The sequence below is a fragment of the Canis lupus genome, chromosome 17 (genome assembly GCF_048164855.1).
Source record: "Canis lupus baileyi chromosome 17, mCanLup2.hap1, whole genome shotgun sequence".
Taxonomy (NCBI): domain Eukaryota; kingdom Metazoa; phylum Chordata; class Mammalia; order Carnivora; family Canidae; genus Canis; species Canis lupus.
Genome location: NC_132854.1, coordinates 28,863,657 through 28,884,645, shown reverse-complemented (window position 1 = coordinate 28,884,645; position 20,989 = coordinate 28,863,657). Strand labels below are relative to the sequence as shown.

At 31.0% G+C, this 20,989-nt stretch overlaps 1 protein-coding gene across 22 annotated transcripts in view; it reads right to left on the bottom strand.

Annotated features, from left to right (window-relative positions):
- Window positions 1-560: 560 nt before the first annotated feature.
- The window catches only part of RBM26 (RNA binding motif protein 26), an 86,343-nt gene continuing 65,914 nt past the window's right edge, over window positions 561-20,989 (bottom strand). For 7 of the 22 annotated variants that reach the window (XM_072782644.1, XM_072782650.1, XM_072782655.1 and 4 more), the window contains 6 exons: window positions 18,382-18,468; window positions 11,021-11,134; window positions 9,886-9,953; window positions 8,177-9,361; window positions 7,487-7,545; window positions 561-3,812 (listed from right to left, as the gene is read on the bottom strand). In XM_072782644.1, coding sequence (XP_072638745.1) covers window positions 9,256-9,361; window positions 9,886-9,953; window positions 11,021-11,134; window positions 18,382-18,468 — 375 coding nt within the window. In that variant the 3' untranslated portion in view covers window positions 561-3,812; window positions 7,487-7,545; window positions 8,177-9,255. Of the gene's footprint in view, window positions 3,813-7,486; window positions 7,546-8,010; window positions 9,362-9,885; window positions 9,954-11,020; window positions 11,135-18,381; window positions 18,469-20,989 lie in introns of those variants that run through there. The other 15 variants (XM_072782659.1, XM_072782656.1, XM_072782664.1 and 12 more) reach the window with 9 other exon arrangements.

Below are 20,989 nucleotides of genomic sequence, written 5' to 3'. Positions count from 1 at the left end.
AAATCAGATCAGGAGAACAAACATTGAGATGAAAGCTGAAAATTCTAGAGGGAAGTTCTGGAAACTTTCATTGGCTTTGGAGGTTGACAGTATAAGCACATTACACCAAATTTCACTTCAGGATATATGGCAGTCTTTAACATCACAATAGTATTTTATCCTTATTACTTATGATAAGGAGAAACTTGCTGGCCCCCAAATAGAATAAAGAGATAAATCCTAGCAGTAGAGGCAGGAATTAGGAAGAGAAAGGGTATGGAAGATTTGTATATGTGTAAGAAAAGGAGTCATTAGGTTAACAACACATTGGTACTAAAGGTGACTTAGAACAATTTAAAGTGAGAATGGAGGGTGGGGGGGGAAGAGGCAATCTGGAGCCATCTGTGTGTGTGTGTATATATGTGTGTGTATATATATGTATATATATATATGTGTGTGTGTGTGTATAAACATTTTCAGAATTCTCAACTGTGCAACACCTGAGGGCTCCAAGTTTTTCTCTCTATTGCAGATTAATATAATTGATGCAAGATACAGGACAATTTTAAAAAGTTAACAACTGTTTTTAGTAAGACTATTTTATTTAAAAATTTTTCAAAATATAAAAATAATAAACATTATGGGTATTTAACAAACAAAACAACATAATTCAACTATAAATAATAAAAATGTTGACAACCCCACATAAACATGTAATACTATAAACATTCTAAGCATACAAGAGTAGTTTTCTAGTTCAAGTTTTACCTTTTTTTTTCAGTTCAAGTTTTATTATCACTTTGAAAAATAAACAAACAAACAAAAAAAAAGCTGCTACAGCTTAACCAATTACTTTCGCTCCACTCAAAGAGCAGGGAATTTTTTTCCCCATGCCGACACACATTCGTGAAATGGGATACTTATGGGCACAGGTATTAAAAACTGGAACAAATCCAGTCTCCAGACAAGAAATGACTCCTTTGGTGTTTTTTAGGTTCAACAATCCATAGAAATTGAGTAAAACTAAACCACTTATTAAAGGAAATCTTGTGCCAGATAACATGTTCTGAAATAATATCACACCCAAAACAGGTTCGGGATTCTGAGAATCAAAAGTAAACATCTATGAATGCTTTGCTGATACTTAAAAACTGTATCTTAAGAACATTCACTAAGGTGCTGGAATGAAGTCTTCTAGATGTAGAAAACAATCTACACATCAACGCAAACCTTGTACAACTTAATACATCCCTTTACAACTCATCAAATATTCTATAAATATAGAAGAATTACCCTGCCTCCTGTTCAGTAAAAGACAGATGGGAATTTGAAGCAGAGCAGGATTACACCGTATTTTGGGACTAGAAAAGTTTTCCACTTGAAATTTGGGTAAACTGAGCCATGCTGAACATATCTTTTTTTTTTTTTAATTCTAGCCAGATTAAAGTTCGTTTTATCAAAAGGGCTAATGACAAACTGAAGAACCCCCCCCCCCTTTTTTTTTGGAAGCTGGGCACAAATAAGTATACTGTAATTCTGTATCCTATCTTTACATTATGGGGTGTTTCTAAGAGGCTGGGCTCTTTACCTGACTCACCACAGACCACTTTTATAATTATGCTGCTAGATTACAGTAAGTCACAAGTGATCATACATTAAAGCCTAGTGAAGTCTAGATAACAGGTTCAAAAATGATATTGAAAGGTTTTTTTTTTTTTTTTAGCACCAATAACTTTTTCCTAAGACACTTGAGGGGCTGCATCACTTTAAAGTATTATTTATCTTGTAAACAAGACCAAAAATATTCAGTTGATCTGTATTTTGAGCATAAATATTTATAAACTCTATTTAAAAAAAAACAAATATAGCATGACTAGAGCCGCTAATAGTGTAAAATCTAAGTATATTGAAAAATATAAAGATATATAAAAGGCTTCCATAATGCAATCATGCAGAGGTAAACCACTTCATTCAATTACACAAAAGTGATTCTGTACAGTTATCTACACACAGCTCCATGAAAATCCTATTCAGGAAAATGAAAAAATGAAAATCCTCATCTTTAATTAATCAACATATAGGAATTTAAATATGTAACTGACCTACTGGCTCTCACAGAAATTTTCAAAAAGCACAATGATCTTAATGAGAATCAAATCATCTTGACTTCTGATTCTCAATGGCATGTTCAATTTTGTTTTGCTTTATCTTTTTAATTTAAAAGCAAGGGAAAGAAAAAGAAAGATGACAAAGTAAAGCTGAGGGTGCTGGTATGTGGTCCATATCCAAGAACCAATTAAATTATTAACAAGTATGGTCTCTTCAGACTATGTTCTTTGAATTTCTAACCTAGCAAGTAAATTACTAATGGGGGTTGGGGAAGAGAATCTTCTTGAAAAGAAAAATTACTGAACTAATCTGGGAAAGTATCTCTGAACTCCTTGCGGCTATATGCTAGTCTGCAAATGTGAACTAAAACAAGTCTAATTTTAAAAATGCCCTGTAGGCTACTAGGTCATAATTATATTAGAAGACCTTCTAAAATATATACTTTTCCCTTAAACCAAGCCTAATATTAACCAAGCTATTGTCAACTAATGTGGATCAAAATAATTTACCTTATGATCGATGTATTCATTTTTTTTATTTTCCATAAAGACAAATGCACTGCATACTCAAGAAAAAGAAGTGTTTGCAGAATAGTCAACTTTGCACAAAAATATATGAAAATATGAATATATTAGCATGGCTGAATGAAACTAAAAAAACAAGGGTGAGTAGAATCATGTATAATTTGGACTTTTCTAATCAAGTATAACTTCCAAACTTCTCAAATGCTGCATGAGAATCTTTGAAGGAATACTCAGAAATTAATTTTCTGAAAGCTTCTTTATATGGTGCCATTACAAAAAGGGTATTGGGGGGGTGAATATTTAGGATAAGATTTAATCATACTCTTTATAAATAATTCTAAGCCATACTGCTTATAAATAAATAATATGAACATACACTTTTTAAGACAGGAAAACTATAGTCTTTAACAATGCTAGACACACAACACAATTTCCCCTTGCTTTTAAGATTGTCATTGATGTCTTGATTGCAAGTGAGGAAAATATGGAAAAACTGTGTAAATTAGACATTTAATAGATATTTCTCAATATTTATAATCCACAGATCATCCTGTATTACTCGAAAAGAAAGAAAATTATTCTCCTTGTTGGTTTTGAAGAGCTAAGAAACTAAAAAAAAAAAAATCATTTGGGTATGTGGCCTTGGCAACAACTTCAGTTAAGTATATTTAGAAGAAACAGGCAAGTTACTATAGTGTATAAAAAAAGTATTTTAGCATCAGTTCAAAATTATTTAAGTGACTAACCTAACCCCAGAATGTATCCTAAAACCAAACCCATGCTTTTTAATCATTTTCTTCATTCTGAATTGTTCGTGGTAATGAACACAGTATCATGGCTTTTATAGATTTCCTAGACACAATTTTCAACTTGGCTGAAAGTGAACTTATATTAGGAAGCCAAGAGGTCTTTTTCTTTCTTAGTGTTTAAAAAATAAATGGCTATAAAGTAAGGGGAGAAGACATTTAAGAGCAAGGTCAGACAAAGCACACACTCAGACATACTTCTGGACTCAGATGTACCAATTAGAGAACTGCGAAAAGACAAAATGCAAATTATAGTACATGTAAACATCTATTCAAATTGATAAAGAGCAAACATAAAATGATAGGATGATATTATAACAGTCGTCTCCAGACAGGAACAGGTCTTGCTGTTGTAGTCACAAAGCTAAATTCAGGCAATGATGATCTCTCTCTGCTGGAAAAAGAGAAGACTATTAAAAAAAAACTTTGAAAATAGTAAATAAATCTAAAAACTGAATCACACCATAAAATGATCTCCAACTTTTCTAAACATTAAAAAAAATCTATTTGAGAAAGGAATCAAAATCAAAGTTGCAGACACGTTTCACAAAGAATCAGCTTTGGGTTAAATGATTTTAACAAAACCTCTCTGTTTCACGCTTCCTTAAAACATTAAGCCACAAAGATCACAGCGCTACAACATGGCTGTGATCTACAATTTCTGCCCAGGAAATGTAGTAACTGATCAGATAGTCAACTGTTTTATAGACGTGTGAGTAGGCAAAATAACTTTAAGAAATCATGAACATATTCCAAGATACTGTATATAAAAATAAAAGAACAATTTTCTTAAATTTCCCAATGATTTCAAAGTAATTGTGAGGTGTATCTGATTTCCTTAAAAACTCCATATGATAACCATTTCATTTTTAAATTGTACTATAGGACATAAAATTCTGTACTAAGCACAATGATTAAACAACCAAAAATAAAAAGAAACACATCAGAATGAGACAGTGCTTGGTATACAAAGGAAGACTAACTTTGGATGATGGGAAGATAAATGGATGGATGAAATAAAGTAATAAGGGAGGCAGGAAAAAGGAACAATAATATTGATATAAAAAAAAGTAAAATAAAAAATGCTTTCAATTATACTACAAAATGAATATATATTACTGATAAGCTGCAAGAAAGTTATTTACCAAATTCAGAATTTTTCTAACCAAGTATGATGTTTTCATTAGAAAATAGTGAGATGGCAGTTATTTCACCAAGATTTCTTTCTTTCTTAGAACTTTTAGGTAGCTAATTTGAAAGGTAATCTCTTGTTATCTTATAGGTATATAATGATGGGGGCGGGGGGGAGCTACTCTTCTCTAAAAGCCTGTATACATACCTTAGAGCAACTAGCCAGTTCAAAAAGTTAAGAACAAGGTAGTACCTGAGATCTAGGAAAAGGAAATTTTCTCTCTGCCTTATAAACATTATTCACTGATTTAAATTTTCATTTTATAGGGGTTTAGAAGAATAAAAGCCCTGAAAAGATCAGTGAACTAATTTAATTAACTAAAATTTCACGCAGGGTATTTTTGATTTAAAAGATTAAAAGAGTTTTGTGTAAGGGAAGGAAAAAAGCTTACAAATATTTCTACAAATTCTAGAAGGACTAAAACTAATTTTCTACAACTAGTTCACATTATGTAAGGGGAAGAAAAAAAAGAAAATATAGATTGATAAAGTTTGTATAACACTCTAAAACAACCATTGATATTTCAACATACCAAACAAGCAACTGTTACGCTTTCTTATGCAACCCGTAGAGCCAATGATTAGTGTTCCAAATAAGACTGGAAATACAGTCCCCATAAAACAGTTCTAGTCACAGGAAATTTCCTACAGTTAAGCTCAGCCATACTTTCTATAGGTAATCACCTAAAACACTGAAGTTTTGTCTTTATGGTAAACTACTGGTTGATATACTTGATCGTATTACAATAAAACAAGAGCTATGGAATACTCTCCCATTTCTGCAACATGATTTCATTAAATGGCTGGGCATCAATTAAATCCTAAAATTAATTTTTAAAATCTTACAATTATCCAATAACATTTAAACAACACTGCTTAAGTAGACATAAAATATTGAGTGAAAAATGTAAAATGACAACTCAACCATCCCTTGAGGTAATCCTAATCAATCTTTTAGCCAATAATATATAATTTCTCTCAATTTTTTCCTGTAAGTAGCAGCTACCTACATTGTTCTGGATCCTTTCTTCACTTTAAACTCAGCCAGACCTGTACTAAAGCAAAACACTTGTTGGGACAACTGTAGAATTAAAACTGTGTTTCAAGTTTTAGGCAGCGTATTGTAACAAGAAAGAGTTTTAGACTTTGAGTTTAGAAGCAAAAGGACAAGTTATAAGTAGAAAGGGAGTCTATTGAATAGGGAGTTTAGCTATACTTTAGAGGTTAAATGAATTTTGTGCCAGCAAATGCAAGCATTTGGAAACACTATATACAAAACTGTACCAAGACATATTAATACAGATTATCATAACCAAATCTTAGTTGTTTCCATGATGACAGAAACAACAATGGCATCAACAGGTATGGAGAACTGGTACAGTTATATTGTTTTAGATCAAATACTAATATACCACCAAGGAAACTACAGGTGTGAATGGGAACTTGAAATCATCTAGTCCAACCCCTTTCATTTTACAGACAAGGAAACACCCCTAGATAAGTTAAGAGACTTGTCTAAGGCCAGAAAGTTAGTTGCAGAGCCGGGACCAAAAGCTAAATCTCTTAACTCTTATCTGGCAAGCTCTAAGTTAGGTCATCTTTGGATATAAAAAAAATTAGTGGGATGGACTAGATTGGTGGCTCTTGGCATTTCTATTCTTGCACACTGACAAGAAACCAAAGGCTAGTTTACTCCTGAAACTGACTACAACATTTAATACTCCAAATTATTAATGTCTTAATTGCTGTGGAAATTCCACTAAGGCTACATGCATATGCCTCCATCAGTATTTGTAACCCCACTGTTGCAATACTTAACTGTTCAACTGTTTAGCAAAATGGTCTCAATAACTGAGAAGACCTTCAGGAGAGATTTTGAAAAATTGATAAGAATTAACAAGGGAGGTAATTGTCACTCCATTATTGGAGATTTAAATATGCATTCACCCATTAATTCATCCAACAAACATCTGAGTGCCCACTATGAGCCAGGCTTTGTGATAATCACTAGAGATAAAAAGATGAATAAGACATGGTCCCCTTCCTAGAGGAGCTTGTAATTTAGTGGGGAAGACAGACATATAAACCAGATAAATTATATTACAACATAAGTACTGTAACAGAGATATGAACAAAGTGCTGTATTAGAAGGGAGGGTAAAGATATGAACTGGCTAATGACCAAGAAGTCTACTAATTTTGTGCAAGAACTACCACATTTACTGCAAACACAATCTCATGCTCAATCAATAATTAGGAAGGAGTAGCAATGTAGAGTAAAAAAAAAAAAAAAATTGGCACTGAAATCAGAATGCCTGCATTCAAATCTAGTCCTTTTACTCACTAACTGTGACTTTGGGCAAGTCACTCCATCTCTATTAGCCTAAGTTTCCTTATCTGTAAAATGGTAATTAGCACTACTTCAAAGGGATACCTTAAGTTTTAACTCAGAACACATGAAAGTACATGCAGAGTACTAGTATTTATAAGCATATTCATTAATTTCAAAAATCCAATAGCAATTAAATACTAAGTAATATTTATAGTTAAAATAATCTTAATGACAACAAAAATGTAATTGTGAACCTAATGAATGTCTGTAATATTTAATCCTCATTCTTTGGGACAAAATTGAAACACACTTGTTTTCTGATTCATTCAAAGTAACCTGGCTTAAAACATTTTAATTTTAGGATATTAGAGAATTTGAGACGAGGGAAACTGATAAGCTACTTATGGAGGTAATTTCAGTTACATTATAAGGGAATTTTACAATAATTTTTTAAAAACCAGGCTAAAATTTACTAATCAAATTAAAAGCCAAAAATCAGCATGGAGAGTTAACTGGCCTTTGAAAGATTTTCTTTCTTTATAATACCTGTTTGGTGTAAAGAGAAGAAACGTGAGCCTCTGCCAATTTGGCACCTTTCACGACTACTAAAAAGAAAAGAAAACAAACTTACCTAATGAATCAGAATAGCACATAGTCAACATACAAAAGACTACATAAAAATATATCATAGATCTAAGTAAAGAAGTTTTTGAATAACTATTTTGACAAAAGAAATCAATTTTGAAATTTTAAATATTAACACATGTACCAATTGCAAGCCAAAACATTCCTATGAAATAGTATTACCATCAAGAACATATATACAATTTTAACCCTAAATGTGGGAGGGGGAAAAAAAAAAAGAGGAACAGCAGCCATTAGTTACACCACTGACAGAGGATTATGGTGTTGGAATTACAGTTTGTGACTGTGAGGACCCCAGTATGGGAAGAAAGTTATTTTTTCAATGTGACATTTAATAAAATCACTATGATCTTAGGAAGGGCAGAAACACTTGCAACTGAAATGATGAATTTTAAAAGATAAATATGTAATCTCCCACCCCCTCATTCTACAAAGAATGCATTTATTTCCTGAAATTGCTGTATCAACTTTCAATGATCATGTTCATTTGCCAGAGAAATTCACTTAAAATCACAATACTGTTGCAAATGTCAAAGATTTTTATACAAGTATAGGAAATGCACACTTAAAATATCAGACTGGAACACTTACCAAACAGTGTTTTCCTAAAGTAGTATCTATAGTACATTTCTTTATTCATACATCTTCAAATGGTCATGTTTTCTTTCATACATCCAAAATGTAATGTGATGTTTTCTTATTCACCAAATGTTAGCTCTACTTGAAGTCTGGTTCCAAACTAATAGCCTGCTTTTAAATTTTAAGACATCTGTTGAAAATTTATAGGATCAAACCAAACTGAAGTGGTATAAATTTTTCACATTGGATTGTACATTATTGTAAAGGTACCAGTAACCATTATTAATAAGTTAGTGATTATAGCTCCTTTTGTGATAATTGGGGGGAAGGGTAGATCACCATCTGGAATGGTCTATTTATTTTAATTTTTTTCTTTTTTTTTTTTTCTTTTTTTCTTTTTTAAAATCAAGGAACATTGTCTTGGCCTTTGTGGGTTGTTTTTTTTTTTTTTTTTTTTTTGTCATTGCTTTTTTTTTTTCTTTTCTGTTCAAGAGACCATTCCACTTTATTTTTAACATCTGAATGCATAAGGACTCATATGCAAAGCAGTCATACACCATTATCATTAAAACCCATATAGTAAAATACATACACAAGTCCAACAAAAGGCTAATACATAGTAAAGCCTAAGCATACTACTATGTAATATTATGAATACATAACTTGGAGACTTTAGTTAGAGTACTATGTTATCTATTCATTTTTGAAAACATTCATTAAGATTTTAAATGCAAATTCATTCCTTATTTGGAGTAAAACAAAATCCTCTAAGTTATAACAAGTATTGGTCATAAGTTTTTAGACCTATTCATTAAATTACAAAGAACCCAAAGAATTCCGTAATGTTCAGTAGAAGTATGTAATAAAAACATTGCATATGTTTCTAGTGTGATGTCTTTAGCAATTGTTTACTGAAATAAAATGCAAACATCAATCTTTCAAAATACAGGATCAGAAGGTAGTTTTCTTCTCTTTTGTCTATTTGTGAAATCCATCTTCATCACATTTTACCAAAAAATTGTTTTTACAAATATGTAAAAGTACATTAGATAATACTAATGAAACACAGGTAGAGTTCTAGCATATGCAGATCAATGATCAGTCAAATCATCTTCTCCAAGAACGAGATTCATTGTCCTCTTCTTCTTCATCATCATCTTGAAGTAATGAGTCATCCACCAAAGACTCTTCCTGAAACTTTAGGTTAAAATGCATTTAGGAATTTACCCAAAAAAAAAAGAAAAGAAAAAAGGTGACACTTTTAAATACTGATTTCTCTCAACAGAGTTGAAAACAAAAGGTATTTTCTACAGCTACAATATTCAAGAACAAAGAAAAGCAACCTTTATCCACTCAATGGTTTCTCTATAGTATCTATTCTATTGCTTATATCAAATAGGCACTAAAAAAAATATCAAAGAAAGCCTTTGTACATGCCATTTCTCCTGCCTCACTTGATCAAATTATGCCATCTTCTACACCTGCAAAACATTGCTCAATACCTTTAGTTTTTTTTTTTTAAAAAGGAAAACATCAATAAGTCTTCTCTGACTTACCCTAACCCTGGACACTAAATCAATCAATACTTGTAGAAACGTCTACCAAGATTTATATATTTTTTCTGCTATATGTAACAAACATTTCTTTCATAGCATTCCTTGCTTTTCCCCATTTCCCTTCATAAAAGCTTCTCAGACTACTTTTCAAACTTTTCAAAATACCTAATACCAGGAGCTCTCCTGCTTTTCTCCCCATTCAATTCAAACTCATGGAAGGACAAAGGTATAATCTAAAATATAAAATGACAAATCATGTATATGAGTTTCAAAATACACATTTTATTCTTGCATTTGACTATGGATATGTATAACAGCCTCGAATGCTCTTCAAACAAATGAAGTGCCATTACGAAAATCTAACAAAGGTAAAACATGGAATCATTGTTTCCCCACCTTACCTTTATTTATTAACTTCCTCAATTTTTTCCTATAGCTTATTTCATGATCAAACAAAATAGAGTTGCTTATTTTTAGGTTTATGATTTCAAAGGGCTCTCCCACTTCACTGTTTTTTATGTTCACACCTATTGGCCATCATACTAACTGCTGTACCCAAGTAAAATGGACTGTTCCATATCTAATTCCTCTTCCACATCTAAAATGCCTCTCTCAACTCTATTCTCAGTCCAGCTCTTGGTTATGGAAAGCTTTTTGATCACTTAGGCTTCAGCTATGCTTGTCACCACCTTCTTCAAGATTCTTCTGAACAGAAATAATCACTCCTTCCCCTAGGTTCCCACAGCATATTGTTCAAATCTTTATTGAGCCTTTCATTATAATTAGTTTCTTATGTGTCTGTCACCACCCCCCTTTCCAGATTATAAGCTCCTTGATGATAGGGACCGTGTCTTATTCATTTTTGTGCCTATCACAGTATCTACCATATAGCAGGCATTCACTCTAATGAACTAAAACAATATGAATTAAAATAAAGGAAACCTGAAATGTTAATAAAGCAATTGAGTAGGATATATACTCTAAAACTTAAAATATTACAAGATTTCCTGTGGATAAAAATCTAAACAATAATTATTGATTTCTAAGAGTAAATGAAAACTGAGCGTGTATATATATTTGTGTATATATATATGATTTTCTTTCTTTCCTTTTTGGATTAGCAATCCATGTTCTCATTAATCCAGAAAATTTAAAGTTGTCTGCATTTATCTGACATTCCCTTCCTGGAATATGGCTCAGGAATAAAAGTTTTATGTTAAAATCACAGCCATAAAATCACATCTCATATAAGAACATGAGCACTTAGGGCCAAAACAAATTAAAAAAAAAAAAAACATACTTCCTCTTCATCAGGTTCAACTTCTTCTGTTTCAACAGCTGAAATATTAGTTATTGGTTTATTCCATGCCAGTTTTAGATCCTGCCCTTTGAAACGAGCTCCATGAACTGCAGCCTAAAACAATTAAGAACATTAGAATGTTGAACATTAATAATAATTTCTGAAGAAAACAGTGAAACGTTATAGCACCTAATATTTAAATTAAAACAAAAGCAAAGATACCTATCCATTTACTTTGTAGTTATTTATTTCTTCACTTACTATTTATTATAATTTATTATTTACTTTTTATGGTTATTTACTTCTAAACCCAGCTTTGTGGTTGGAAATACCTTTAAAAAGAAAACAAGTACACTTTCTCATGCTTGAGCAGAGATCTTTTACTACTGGCCAGTATCTGACTAGAACTATCTTTACATGTTTAAAACACAATAAAACGGCTATTCAAGGCAACAATCTCAAGGCATTTCAAGATCCTGGCTGCAGATTCTGAATTGAAGTCTAAATTAGGATCAACAGGCTAACTGTATTTCATTGCATTTAAATTGTTAATTTACAAGTGACATGCAAAGTAACTACAAACTGGAAAACTTTAACAAATAAAAAATAATTTTGCATGTGTAGAGTATAACATTATTTTTAAATATATGATGTTTGTCATATCACTCTTACAAATATGTTACTTCCATGAAGAAAAAAACTCAACGTTTCTACTGAAACTAAAGTACTTCTTACAAAGCTTTCAGAACTGCATTAAGATTGAAGTCAAACTTAGTATTTGCTACATTAAGTGACTGGTTAAGAAATCGTGCATTCAAATTAAAGTACCATGAACTGAAATAAATCAATGTTAGCAATATATCTAAATAACTCATAGTCACAAAAGATTTATAGCACAACCTCAAAGTATAGCATAATGTGAAATCTAGAAACAATTACATGTTCAGTGACACCTGACCATGAGTTGTGTGATACTAAAATCTCCAGATATAAATTTTAAATCTGCACATATAAATCTATGATAAATTTAAAGATTTCATGCCCATTAAAACGCAGCTCAGGAGTTTTTAGTCCATGGCCTCATCACAGGGTTATATAATTAAAAAATTTTTAAGTAGTTATATATGGTATTTAAGATTAGAAACAACTTGTAATTTTTTCAAACTAAAACTATTACATAAAAATATATTACTGTAGGAATTCTAAGAGTGTCATGCAAAATGTCTACTCATAAAGCTCATCTTTTCATCCAGTTAAAAAAAGGTCAAAGCTTTTACTGATATTTTCTAGAAGTTCTTGACATTTCTGATGACCTAATACTGTAAATCTCTATATTTAGCACACACACTTTCAAATTTATAAGGTGAGTCTACAACCCTCTCAAGTTTTAACTTTTTTAAAGTTTTAATTTTAACATCTTACAGGATGATTTTCAAAGCTAGGTATACTTAACATTTTATCAACCTTCTCCATTAGAAACTTCTGACTACATAAACTATATAAACTTCTGGCTATATACATTTTTGAGATAACTTAGTTCTTGCTTTTTAAGTTCTTGCAAATTTATTTCAGGTAATTTACAACATAAAAATCTTTAAAGTTTAAAAAAATTCTACAACCCAATCATTTTATTTTTTTAAAAAATTCATAAAGTTCAGGTTATATAATGTAAAAAAAAAATCATAATCCATGATGTCCCATTCTGAAGAGAGAACCATTATCTTTGGAAGAGTTTGGGGAAAAAAATCCTGCAACACACTAAATTAAGTTCTATGCACATACTAAAAGGGTTCGTGTATATACATATGTAGGATATGTACATGGGAACATACTTTACTGATCTTACACTTTTTTTTTCTATTATTAATCCAATTATTTTACAGATCCTTTCCATAGCCATACCAACAGACTTTTCACTTTTCTTGAATGGCTCTATGTATATATACACACACACACACACACATTTAAATTAATTTCTTAAATGAACTTTGTCCTGTTTGGCAAAATATTCTTTTTTCAACTGGATCATGGTTTTGTTTATAATGCATGATTTTACTGAAGGGAAAGGTGTTTCTGTTCTTTTTGTCATAACTAAATTTTTGTCATAAGTAAGTTTAAATTTTCATGTACTATAATTTATCAGTGTTTATCTTTATGGTTTCCAGGTTGTGCCAAACCTTTAAAAAGCCTTCTTTACACTAAGATTATTTTCAGGAATTCCATATATATCTTTGATACCAAAAATAAACACACAATGTATTATTTTTTCCTGAAAGTCAGTTGTCCTAATATTATTTACAGATTACTCAGTAAATTTAAATTCCCTGATTTAAATAAAACATCTTCCTATAATCCTCTATAATTCTTTTAGATACTTAAGTCTTTTTCTGGACTCTAGTTCTATTAGCTGTTTATCCATACCATTACTGTATTACTTCTTTATTTCATAATGAATTTGATATCACTCTTCATCCTTTTCAGAATATTCTTAGTTATTATTTTGTCCTTATAACCTCTGGAATTTTTGGCCAAGTCTAGTACCATACTGTCTTACTATTGCTTAATAAGATAGTATCAACTAGATCAGTGCTTTTCAATACTGTAGCAGTTGCTTCAAGAATTCTGCAATCATTTTATTAAATGTACATTTAAAAATGAACTTTGTAACTAATAAAATATTAGTAAAAAACATCATATTTAAATGTATTCTACAAGATGCCTATTTCAGTGAGGTGGTAGTGGTCATAAAGGTAGAAGTGAGGTAAATATAAAAGTATACTAAATAAGAAAGGAAAGTGGAGGAAATAACTTCAGAGGAAGGTAAAATTAAATTTGCTCACCTCAGTGAAAATAGTTGATAATCTAAATGAAAAACCACCAAATACCAAAGCCATAAAAGAAAAAAAAAATAAACAAATCCTTTCTATTGAAAAGAAAAATATTTTAAAAGATTAAAAGATTTAAAACCATTTCTTCGAAATTTACTTCCCAGAACACCCACCTGCAAAAGCTCCCTTTACCTGTGTCTCTGCCTCTCTCTCTGTCTCTGTGTCTCTCATGAATAAATAAATAAAATCTTAGGAGTACAAACTTCCAGTTAAAAAAAATAAGTCACAGGGATGATAAGTATAACATAGGAAATATAATCAATAATATTGTAGTAATGTTGTATGGTGACTACACTTATCACGGTGAGCACTGAGTAACATAGAGAAGTGTCAAATCATTATGCTGTATACCTGAAGCTAATATAACATAAATAAAAAATAAAAAGAACAGGAAAAAAAGGAATAGACTTTAGATTTCAGGGATTTATCAAAGAGAAATACAATATAATGGGAATCTGTACCAGAAGCAAAAGGTTTAAATTCAATTTTAGGAAACACTATAAATAGATTAAAGGGAACAAAACCTCTCATATTTCTATAAATACACAAAAGTTATGATAAAATCCATTTCAGATCAAAAAAACAAAAATCTCTACAGCTTTCAAAAAACAGGAATCATTTGTATTCTACCTTAATCTAAAAAGCCAGCATCATATATACTAAAAATATAAGAAATGTTTTCATTCATTTATCATTTTCATTCATTTCATGAACAAGACAACGAATGACATTTCATGAGTAAAGACACAATTACTACTAATTATTTAACATTTTTCTAAAGGTATTAACAACAGAAAGTAAGAAGTTATAAACATTAAAGATGGAAATAAAACTACCAATTTTTTAGTGATATGATTACCTGAAGAACCCAGGACTATCATCTTGGTAAGATGGCAGCTACATATTTAATAAAAACTGACATAGTTTTTCTACAAACAATATAAACAATCAAGAGAAAATATAATGGAAAGAAAGACCTCATTTAAATAACTAGAAGTTAAATGGCTGGGGGGGGGAAATAATATATGTATCTATATAAAGAAATTATACATGTTATATATATTTTACATTATATTACATAATGCAACATATGTATATTTTATATATATATACATATATATATACACACACACACACTCTCATAATCTATATAAAGAAAACCTTTAAATGGTCTTAGAGGATAAAAAAGGATTGGAATACAATGATGTTCTAGAGGAATATTTGTATCATAAAGATGTTGATTTATCCAATAAGAATTCTATCTCTTTAGAACCTGGTAAGTTTATTCTAAAGCCTATATAAAAAATAAACATAAAATATATCAGGAAAATGCAGAAAATTAATAATAATAGCTGGGCATAAGAAATCCAAACAACAGCCCTGACAAATAATATATTAAATATATTATTATGAAGTTTACCTTAATTAAAGCAGTGAGGAAAAGGTACATGAAAAGAAAACTGATCAATGGAAGAGGAGTCCTGAAGATGCCCCAATAAACATGGAAAATTTTTACATACTAAAGGTATTTCACCTAAGTTTGGAAAACTAACTTTTACTAAATGCAAGTAAGCTCTCTATTCACTCCTTATACCAAATAAAATTCATATGAATTTTCATAAAAATGTTTAAAACTAATGAGCCAATTTTCTAGTATTATAAAAATCCCCCATAATTCATTCAGAAAGAAAAAAAATCAATAGATTAGAATTCAGCAAGATAATAGGCAAAAGACATTAACAGCTGACAGAAACAAAGAGCATTTAAACAAATATGAAAATATTCAATTTCAACTGTAAGAGAAAAGTGTATTATAACTGAAATGAGTTGCTATTTTTACCAAAATAAAACTGCTATCTTACTGTGGCTTATGTGCTCATGTACTTTATATAAATAACCACTGTGCAGAGTACACAAGTGTGTGGGGAAAAGGCACTCTCATACATCTTTGGTGGGCAAGGAGATGTGGAGATGTGGTACAATCTATATGAGAAGAATGAAGGGGGCAATTTTAAGACTATACATCAAAAATTTAAATGCACATATCTGTTCATCCAGCAATAATGTATCAAGAATAGATCTTTTAGTTATATTCACATATATACAGAGAAATATGTACCAATAATATTTACTGCTACACTGTAAAAGAATAAAAACAATTTAAAGTTCATCAACATGGCTGATTAAATTTGGTACATCCATACAGGGAAAATTTCTCACTTTTCAGTTATATATGAATGTCTCAAGTACCTTATCTGGTACTTTCACTTTGAAAAACTGTGCATCTATTGATTACAGAAAATAAACAGATATTCATTCATTCATTTAGGACATCAGTTCAGAAAATAACAAAGAAATATTTGGAAATAAACATTAGAAAAGGTTGATAATTATCTGTTCTTGGGAAGGCCTATCATTTACTGAGTTTATAATCTATTACATCTTTGGTGTTAAAATTTTCTTTATTTATGGTGATGGTACAAAACATCTGTTTTGTATTTTTTAAACATTCTTTTTTGACAAAATAAAAAATTGGCACCTCTATGTCAAACACATTAATTGTTAAATTCCTAAATTTTAATATTCTCTGAAATCCAGAAGTTTGAAAACCACTGCTTTAGCTTACATCCTACTTGGAGAAGATAGGCTTCAACTTACTTTCCTATTCCTTTCTATAGTAGAAGGTTACAAAATTTAAAGAACTTTTTTTGGCTTAAGGAAATGTTTATGGGTTAACAACTTCTGTAATTTAATTTCAAATGTTTATCATAGTAATGAGTAATTTTTCCTTTTAGCCTACTAACTCCAACTAAAATGGTATTTACTCTGAAAAGGTAATTCTTACCAGATCTGACTTAGTCACTTCTTCAACCTCCACATAATTCAGTGTTAAAGTGTTTGTCATACATTAATTCCTAATCTTTTGAAGTGACTGCTATTCAACTGGAAAACATATGTACTATATAAATATATACATCTGAGGTGGAAAAGCAACACCCAAAAAAGAGGGCATATATCAATAAATCTTCCAAGAGCAAAACTTCCAAAAATTACTTAAGAGGTAAAAGGTTTTTTTTTTCCCCTCAGCCACATAAACAAGAAGTTTTAACAAACTTTTAACCATTGGTACAATGACAACTATCTTTGTTTTAGCACTATTGCCTAGAAAACAGAACATTAAGAGACATACTCAAGCAACTGAAAATTGTCACTGAAGTCATCAATTAAAGGAAGCTTATTCTTAATTTATAGTCAACAATACCTTTGAGAGAAAACTTGATTAAAGATCTATTTTTAATATATCATATAGCAGATATACATACAAGTTTATAAGAAAGTTTTAAACTCTCATCAATAATTCCTTTTACTCTCAAAAAAGATCTTTAAATGAAAGATTATCCAAAACTAGATTTAAGAAAACAAAACTCTAGGATCAGGAACTCCTATTCCATAAAACTATCCACCTCCTACCTCACGAATCTTGACACTAGTTATTACAAGGCACCAGCTGAACACTTTACTGAGACTTTTCAGACCCACAGTCTTATACTGGTTACAATGCCCCAAGAGCAACTCCTACCAGATTAGGTAGGTCCCCAGTAAGGTATCATTGTGTTGTCAGGAAGTATTCACTACAAAGAGGATCAAACAACTTAGAAAGTTTTTAAAATTTTTAGACCACAATCAGCTTAAAACTTCTAAAAAGCATACCACTCTTCCATTCACACTACATTAACTATTTGGAACTCTTAACTGCATTTTTCCAAGGACATGATGGTACAGCTATTTTTCTACAAGTCTGAAGAACACACAGGGCTAAAAACATTCCTATGAACCTCCCACAAGTCATACTCATTTTCCTTTTTTTTAATCTTTTAAGTCCAGATGAAAGACAATTCAAAATACAGAGTTTAAGACAACTATACCAAAAAAACCCTAAAAGCTACAGCAATATATCATGCCTTGGGCAGAAAGTTGTAGAGGCTTAGCTGGGGATTTGCTGAGCTAGGAATATGCTAGAGTTCAGCGGACTGGGACTAGGAAGGAGCAGATGAGGAATGGTTTAGAAGACCTGCCATCAGGATTATATCTCAGCTTCCACCTTATCTCTCATCACTTATTCTGCCAAAAGAGAATTTGTTCTGGGACAGCTGAGAAAAAGGATAATGGAAAGTGGGGTGGCTCTATCCCCTGTGAAAGAGAAAAGAAGGAGAACTGCTGGTGTCTCAAGACAATATAACTTAATATTCAACTTGGTGACTATCTATTCTAATTATATCATGTTATAAATAGAATTGCCTAATTGCTTTAGGACATCTTTGTGGTCATGAATTACTTCATACGATCTGTCTACTGTCAAAGTGTAGTTAGTTGTTTAGTAATTTAAAAAAAATTTCCTTAAGACTTAAAAGCAATATTGATAAAACATTTAAATCTGAATTTTCAATAAATTAGATTATTTCTAATACTTACTGCTTCAGCTTCTGCTCTTGTCTTGAATGTAATTACTGCATGAAGTGAAGAGTCATCAATCTGACAATCTTCAATTTCACCATATTGCTTTAAATTAAAAAGAAGTATTTCCTCCAAATAAATATTTTGAAACATCCAAAATCCTAATGGCTTTTAAAATACCAATAAATGTAACCCAGAATATATAACAATTCATGGTGGTTAACAGAAAAAAAAAATGAGTAATTCATTTTAGCACTTGATATTATAAGAGAAAGAGTGGTCCTATTTACAATTCTACACTTTTTAGAATTAGGGAAACTTATATTTGAATGAACTGTTCTTTAAATAAATGAAACAATGGTCAAGACCAGGCTTCCTTATTGCCCTTCCTTCATTATTCCAATCCCAGAGTATGCTAAATTCTTTTTAAAACAGAATATTTAACCCTCAGAATATTCTAGGAGTTTCTGTGTCATTCCCAATTTAAAAATGGTGCAAAAAAAGATTTCAGAGGATTTAAATAATTTTCCCAAAGTAATTAAGATAAATAGCAGGAGAATCTAGATCTTTTAAGTTTAATATCTGAACTCTCTCTGGCTTTCACTTACTACATACTCCTCTATACCACACACCCTTTACAAAACCTAAAAACATTAAATTATGCTTGCTTTTGGTTTCTTGGATTTTATTTTTTCTGTAGAAGCATTTTTCTACAAACCACAACCTTTATCATATAAAATTCTAATCCTTTACATATCATTGATAATACTTCTTTCTTACCCCAAACCAAAATAACTATAATCTCATTAAATACACACACACACACACACACACACACACACGCACACCAAAAATTTCTGTAAAGACAACGGACTCTAGCATCAATCAGATCCCTTCAGCTCTGTCACTTACTAGGTGCATGAACTTAAACAAGTTACTTAATCTCTTCTGCTGCTGCTTCTTCACCTCTAAAGTGGGCATAATAAAGGTACCCTACCTCAGAGTTGTTGAAATAATTCATAATATAATGAATTACATAAGGCACTCGGAATAATACCTGCCACAAAATAAACGCTCTATAACTTTTAGCTATAATTGTATTATCAACACTACTACTGGTCCCAGGGGATAAATTAAAGAAAGCATTTCTGTTCATCACAATTTGTAACAGTCAATGGTCCTGTAATAATATAGTTTTTTTCCTCTTGTCACATGTTCAAATCTCAGTTTGAGACAGAGAACTAAAGTTTAAGCCTGCATTATTCTTAAATGTGCATTGCCACTACTAATTTTGAAAGGAGTTCAAATCTCTAGATGCATGAAAGAATCTCCACTTAGAGGCTCTGGCTATTTATAAAACCAAAACCATCCTAGTCTCACTAAGATACATTCATAACAAACTCACCTTGTTTATTTGGATTATTTTGGCATATTCTTTGCTAGTTTCCTTAGCTGTACAACTACACGCAAAACGATTATCTGAATCTCCTTTCCTCTGTGAAAGGGGTAGGGGGAGCTGGGGTGGAGAACAGGCAAGAACTGGGCTAGATTATCTCTAAGATCCCTTCTAGTTCTGATTCCTTTCTTTCTCCCTTTGAAACCATCAGGCATAGGACTTTCCAGATTCCTCATCCTTAAATATTAACCATTTTAGTTATTTCTTAAATCTCTATATATAAACCATATCTTTCAATAATTCCCTATATCCTGACAAAACACAGTTTTACCTTTGTGACTTGTTAACAGCCTAGAATGACTGTCATTTAAATATGAATTTCCAAAAGAATCAATCATTTGTGTACTATCTATAAGCTTACTGATCCTTCAAGATCTAAGCTACAGTTTTTCTACTTCATGAAATTCTCCTCCACTATTCTTTTTCCATCATATGCTTGTGTGAAAGATACTTTTCTACTACTGAAGTACTTACAGTTCTTAATAAATTTAGCTTGATTATGTTATAACTTATGTTTGTAGTTTACTTTAACTACTTTGTGTTAAAACAATATATATAAAATCCTTGAAGGTAAAGAAGTAGTTATTTCCTTCATATCTCCAGAGCAATTACTATATAGTCTTGGCAAGACTGATGCTTAGTAACTAATCTTTGGGATACCACTAAGAATCACAACGTTTAAGCTGAAAAGGTCTTCGGACAAGTATAATTTCCACTCTGCATATGAGCCCAATGGATCCCAGGAGTCCAAGTTAAATAACAGGTTAGCCAGGACTAGAACCTCATTCTCCTTTCTTATAGGTCAGTCTATATTAGTCTGACTCCCTTTAATTGTAGCTTGCCATTGAGTAAAGGCAACTTCAAGATCATATTTCAAAATTTTGTCTTGTTTCATTCCTAAGGTCTGCTAGATCAAGAATACATTAACAAATAAAATTCCATCTTAATTTAAACAATGTGGATGACCTAAGCAATGTGCTAAATTTTCTCTTAAAAGTATGTATCAAATGAAACTAAACTATAGGACATACCCCTCTGAAATAGCAAAATTTAAATCATTCATTTACAATATTGAAGGCCTACTAAGTGTTAAGAATAGTAACATTTATTAAACAAAAAATTTTTTTAAATAACTAGCCAAAGATAATTATAGATTAATCAAACCCTTTT